The following is a 6,751-nucleotide window of genomic DNA, read 5'->3' as shown; positions in this document are numbered from 1 at the left end:
TAGCTCTCTTTGCGGCACCGCTTGCGTTTCTTCCCCTCCTTCTTCTGCGTCTTAGTGACGGCTTTCTTGAAGCCCTTCTTGGAGACAGTAGCGCCCTTAGAGGTCAGCTCCGGCATGGTGGGTGCTCGGCTCCAACGGCTCCAACCAGCACCGAACAAGGGGAGAGCGCCCGAAGGCAACAAGGGTCGTATTTATAGACACGGCCTGAGATGACGCGCGCGGCAGCGACATCTGATTGGACAGCGAGCCGTCGCGTGTATGCAAATGAGGTGATTCTAGTGATGCTTTCTGATTGGCTGGGGCTCCGTCAGCCAATCAGATAGCCAGGCACGGCCCGCCGGCAGACTATAAATAGGACCCTCTCAGTCGCTCTAACGGAAACTTTTTCCACCACTACCGACTTGTTGTCTACTATGTCCGGACGTGGAAAGCAGGGCGGCAAGGCGCGCGCCAAGGCCAAGTCCCGTTCATCCAGAGCCGGGCTGCAGTTCCCTGTGGGCCGCGTGCACCGCCTGCTCCGCAAGGGCAACTACGCGGAGCGGGTGGGCGCCGGCGCGCCCGTGTACCTGGCGGCCGTGCTGGAGTACCTGACGGCTGAGATCCTGGAGCTGGCGGGCAACGCGGCGCGCGACAACAAGAAGACGCGCATCATCCCGCGCCACCTGCAGCTGGCCATTCGCAATGATGAGGAGCTCAACAAGCTGCTGGGCCGCGTGACTATCGCGCAGGGCGGCGTGCTGCCCAACATCCAGGCCGTGCTGCTGCCCAAGAAGACTGAGAGTCATCACCACAAAGTCCAGAGCAAGTGATCTTCAGGTGTTGAAGCCCCGTGAGCGACCTTAACGATTGGAAAGGAAAACAGGACCCAAAGGCTCTTTTCAGAGCCACTCACAATTTCTGAGAAAGAGCTTAAGCGAAACTACTGATGACGTAACAACAAATGTGCGAGTTTAATTGGTCACAATTCTTAAACCAACAGGACGAATATAGTTCCGGTGACTGGGGCTTCAGAAGCAATTCACTTTAACGTGAAATTGGACAAGAGTGCCATTCTTGCGAAAAAATGCAAACTTACACTAGAACTACTGTGACAACAGAGTTCCAATAAAAAATGAAAATAGAGTCTTATCTTGGGGTTTGTATTTTAATAAGGATAGAGTTAGACTAGAGATTAGAGACTAAAAAAAGATTTGTAAACTTGGGGCTTTCGACTCACATTTGGAGAGCACGTCCAGAGGGTGTCAGCTAAGCATCTAACAAGGCAGGACATGCTGTGAGGCTGCACGTTTCGCAGCCACTTTCCAGCAGGGTCTTTCATTCCAAGTATTGTAGGACGGTTCCTCATGGTGATATCTGTAACCGCGACATGCTAGTAAGTCAAAGAAAAGGCACATGTAAGTATTTGACACTTGAGTTTGTGAAAAACAGTAGCATTGAATAGTAGGTTTGTTAGTATGTAGGTTACCTCTCAAAGACTAATACCATTTTGATGGCAAAATATCAATATTACTCATGTGATAAGACAGCTTTCTATCATTCGGGAATATTAGGCACTGAATTCTTGAAGGTTTAACCACTGAAAATGAAACAAAATATTTTGTCGATCCTTCGGCATGAGGCAACATCCACAGAAACAGCTGAAAAACAGGAAAATGTCCAAATATGAAATTCGTGTACAAAAGTAAAATAATCAAAAAGTCTCTTTAACCATTTGCAAAGTTAAAAATTAATACTTGTGTCCAGAAAATTATACACAAACTTTAGAATTGAAGTTTTAAAATTACAAGGACATAGTTTTTAAAAAACCTATATTAACAAAACACTGCTAATGAAATGAGTTCCTCAAAAAATATAAATTCCTTAATTTGAGCCTAGAAAGCAGTGAAGACTAACATAAATTGAAAACAAAATTAGGTCATTGATGAGCTACCATCTCAAAAATCAGGCTTCCAAGTGTATAGTCCCTTAGACATTTAAGGAAAGGTAAATCTATAGCTAATGGAATGGTTCTGGATTATGAAAAAAGTTTCGTGTTTTTGAATAAATGTGACCAGATCTAATGAAGAAAGCCTGTTACTAAGTCCAGTACAATAAATATTTCAGTTATATGTAAATAAATCATTATTTACTTCATTGGCTTCCATTACAATGCCCTGAAGTCCATTATTCAAGAGGTATTTTTAAATACCAGGCACTTTAATATTGACTTAATATTAATTAGTCTATTTTTTTCAGGAAACAAAATTGGACATATACAAAACAAAATTTTCATGGAAATTTCAAATAGGAGTAGACTCAAATTATATTTACCCTGAAAATGTCATTATCAATAACATCCTCTTTTCAATTCTATCATTCTTGTTATTTTATTTTCGATCATTGTTAAAATTTTAAAACATAAACTTGAAAGAATAGTATGATGAACACCCATATTGCACACATGAAAATTTATATTTCACCTACTAAAAAAGGATAATCTCTTGTATAATAATGATGCCATTATCATACCTCGGAAAATTAACAATAATTCCCTAATACCCAGTCTATTTTGAAATGTCCTCCATTTCTCCCCCTCCCAAATTTTATAGCTGTTTTATTTTAGTTTTTGTTTTCAAAGTGAATGTAATATTTGTACTACGCCCCAACCCAAAGTATGTTAAAGTCAAAGTTTGCCGTTAGGGCATATGTGTATAGCATGGAAAACAGTATGGAGTTTCCTCAACAAACTAAGAATTCATTTACCATACGATCCAGCAATCCCTCTGCTGGATATTTACGCCAAAGACTTGCAAACCCATATCCGAAAAGATATTTGCACACCGATGTTCATAGCGGCATCATTCACGGTGGCCAGGATGTAGAAGCAACAGAAGTGTCCTACGGTAGATGATGAGATAAAGAAGCTGTGGGACATACATACAATGGAATATTACTCAGCCGTAAGAAGAGATGAAATACTGCCATTCGCGACACCATGGATGGACCTCGAGATAATCATGCTAAGTGAAATAAGCCAGACAGAAAAAGATGAAAATCACATGATATCGCTTATATGTGGGATATAAACTTAAAAGCAACAAATGAACAGGACAAACAAACAGAGACTCATGGATATTGACAATGGACTAGTGGTTATCAGAGGGAGGGGAGAAGGGAGGTAGACAGGGTAAAGGGGGTCAAATACGTGGTGACAGAAAGAAATCTAACTGTGGGAGGTGAACACACAGTGTAAATATACATACGCCTTACCGAAAAACAAACAATACTATATAAAAACAAGTGTTTAGCAAAACCAGGAAATTTTATGTCACAATTATTATTCAACAGAAAGAGAGTCTGCCCACCCAACGTGCAACAGAGCCAAACACTGAACACCAAATTTTGCAGTGGAGAAATTGGAGCCATTTACTGGCAGGGCCCCGAGCCAGAAGGACAGGGAGCTATCACTTAAAACCTAAACGCCAGGATGGTTTTTGATCTAGGGTTTTTAAAGGCAAAGATTGAGAGTCAGTGGTTAGGCATCACGGGTAAAGCTGACTGGTTAGTACCTGCGCGAGCTTTAGTGGTCTACTCTAGTCTCTTTAAGTTAGTTCCTGACGTCGTCTCGTGTGGAGCTTGTTGCTGTGGTCGGGCGATCTCACCGGGCTGGAGAGCCAGGATTGGTAAAACGTCTGATTGTGCATCAGGGACGTTATCTTTAAAACAAAAAGCAGCAACTGAACATCTTGTGACTGTTATTATTATGTAAGCTATCATTTGTGCTTGATCAGATGCATTTTTTAAAATTATATCAAGCAAAGTGTCCTTTTAAATTTTTTTTCTGGAATTTGCTTTGCAGGCAGGCCTCCAGGACATGACGGAAACACTTTTTTAATCTTTGACTGTGAGCTACATGATGACCAAAGCAATTGAAACACTTAGTTAAAGGCTGGACTCTGCGACCTAACATCTAAACATGTTTACTGCTGACGGTTAGTTCCATCATCATGTATAATATTACAAAATATTGACAATATTTTGTAATACAGCTACGAATGTGAGTCAAGGAATTTTCCAAACTGTTGGTTTGTTTAGAGAAACAGCTCAAGAAAGAATTAAAAACAAATCAAAATACACTACTGTAAAAGAAAAAAAAAAGCTGCTTTTTAACTCTGAGGCCATGAGGTAAAATAACGTAATCCATATGCCCACTAATTATCACACACATACAAACGCTGCAGAGATTCGAGACAAAAAAGTGTACAGTAACGTAAAGTCTAAAGATCTTTAAGAGGATTAACATAAGAATGGAGGAAATGACACAATTTTATAGCTGAGAATAATGAGGTTTATGAGTTAATTGTTCCTTAAATTAAGAAGCACACGCGCTCTCTCATGTGCTCTCTCCCTCTGTGTGTGTGTGTGTGTCTGTGTGTGCGTCTGCGTGTCTGTGTGTGTGCGTGTGTGCGTGCATAGCAGCCGTGGGTTTCATTCGCCCAAAAGGAGGCAGAGAAATTCTGAGAAATACAGAGAGAAAACTGAGCCACAGTTAAATGACCCAGAAAAAACATTTCATTTCGATTTATGCAGACAACATAATAGTACGATGAAACCTAACAAAGACGACATGCTCAAAACTGTTCAGAATGAGTGACTGATTTCTTAACATTAAGTATGAGAACTCAAGTCTGGGAGAACATTAAATAAGCAGCACACAAGGGTAAATTATGATCCAGAAGGTTCACTATTCAGGAATACGCAGAGAGACAAGTCTATGCCTGTACCAGTCCATCTGATCGGAGCGAGAAACCACACTCATATCTGTGCAGGGCAGTCCAAAGTAAAGAATTGTCTCAGGGACTGGACAGAGAAGAGCTGGCCAATAACAAACAATGATAACTCTAAACGGCAGAGGAACAGCAGAGATAAGGGACAGCTGCCACCCAAAGACTGAAGGGGAACCCCGAGGACGGAGCCCCAGACCGCGTGTGTAGCTCCCTGGATGGCTGAGAAGTCGCTGTGGCTTTGCATATGGAGAACTTGCTGGAAACCCAGCCTCGATCACAGATGAAGGAGACTGGAGAGCGGAGGTCCAGAGCCGGGTGGGAGGGCAGAAGGAGGGGCCTGCACGGGCTCACCCAGGGTGAGTCCCATGGGGACGGGATTCGGGACGGCGTCCTGGGCCCAGCAGCATTAGGGCTTAGAGGAAAGATCAGGATTCGGCCAGAGGGTCCAGAACGAGCAGCCGATAGGGCCCGAGAACAAGCAGACTCGACTGGTAGGTGACCAGCAGGTGGAATGGGGCACTCGGGAAGACGAGGGAGGCCAGTTGCCACGCACTGGCTGGGAAGGCCTGGGGAGCTACCCCTGGCTGCCAGCGTGGAGGCTGGCGAGGCCTTTGCCACACGCTGTTTTGCTGTGAGTGGGCTCAAGAGAGAATGGACCGTGAAGAAACAGATCGCAAGCAAGCGGGAGTCTTCTAAAGTGTTTTGCTACAAAAAGCAGCAGACTTGCAGGCTGTCAGCTTTCACAGAAAAGTCAATGGCCTTTGTGCAAACAGCTGTAATCAGAAAACCACAAAAATCATTCACGTTAACTAAACGACATGAAGTCTCCGCTCTGCGGAAAGCCCAGTCCTGTCGAAGAGGAGACGGGGGGAGAGGGCACTGAGCAGGGACAGCCCGTCTGCGTGGAGAGGGCACTGACCCTGCGGGGCCCCCCGGGTGGCGGCGTGTGGACAAGGTGCGTGGGGCCTCAGGCTCCATCGGAAGGGGCACTGATTCCGATGGGAGATCAGGGGGGACGTAAGTGACCTCATCTGGGCGTGAAGCATGAGGAAGATTTAATGAGCCTGCTCGACTCGTTAATTAAACAATAAGTGTAGTTAAAAATTAAACTATTGAGCCGATAAAATCTTCCCATTTGGTGACACCGGGTGAAAGGTTCGGGGCCATCATTCATCTCCTGGACACGGGCACATCTTGAAAAGCTGAGAGGCGTTCGCGTGAAAGGGACGAGGACCAGCACGCCCCTGCCTCAGGTCAGCAGCCTTCGTGCCCTAATGTTCCCCCTTCGGGATGCTGGGGACCGGTCTTCCTGCCACACAGAGCAGCTTAACGTTTCCTTCGGGGGGTAGGGATTGTGGGGGAGGGGACAGTGGGAGAGGATGCCACCTCTTCCTGAAGGAAACAAGAGCTCCAGAACTTCAGGGAACAAAACCGCAGGCAGTGACGTCGTCCAAAGGGACAGCGGCAGAGGAGGCCTGGACTCTGGAGCATCTGGAGACAGACCAGTAATGTCAGACTACACTTTACGGGTTAATATCACTCAAGTATGGGACAGGACGAGATGGCCTGCAGCTTAGGATTCATGTACTGGGCTTGTTTCTGTGGCCGCGTTAAAGATCCTTTTTTGAGAAAGCAGCCGTCACATCGAAGGCGAGACTGTAGTTGCAAATGCCGATTTCTTCAGGGCTGAAAGATCAGATGAATGAAAACAGATCAGACCTTTGCAGTGAATTTACGCGTTCACGGAAACACTTGGGGAAGACCGGAGAAGGCGAGTCCCCTCCCCACACGCACCGCCGGCTTCGGGCAGTAGTTCATAAGAGCAGAGCCTGGGGCAGAGGACATTGACTTGGGGCTGCGTGCAGGAGCCCCGAGCTGCTGCCCGCGTGGGGGAAGTGGCCAGGGCTGAGGCCACGCGGAGGCGGCATTTGAGCCGTCGATGGCCCTCGAAGGCCTGGTTCTTCATGGACTACCGCGTGGCGGGG

The 6,751-nt window shown here is 45.6% G+C and overlaps 2 protein-coding genes across 2 annotated transcripts in view; both read left to right on the top strand.

Moving 5' to 3' along the window:
* The window catches only part of LOC105296327 (histone H2B type 1-A), a 101,351-nt gene that overhangs the window by 2,161 nt on the left and 92,439 nt on the right, over positions 1 to 6,751 (top strand). The window lies entirely within an intron of this gene.
* LOC105296322 (histone H2A type 1-A) lies at positions 405 to 861 on the top strand. The gene has a single exon (XM_011366353.2). It carries the CDS (start codon positions 414 to 416, stop codon positions 807 to 809), a length of 396 nt encoding a protein of 131 aa, XP_011364655.1. The 5' UTR covers positions 405 to 413; the 3' UTR covers positions 810 to 861.

The sequence above is a fragment of the Pteropus vampyrus genome, unplaced genomic scaffold, assembly GCF_000151845.1.
Source record: "Pteropus vampyrus isolate Shadow unplaced genomic scaffold, Pvam_2.0 Scaffold124, whole genome shotgun sequence".
In the NCBI taxonomy this organism is placed as follows: Eukaryota; Metazoa; Chordata; class Mammalia; order Chiroptera; family Pteropodidae; genus Pteropus; species Pteropus vampyrus.
The sequence above is the reverse complement of the archived record's forward strand: the minus strand, read 5'-3'. Positions and strand labels throughout refer to the sequence as shown.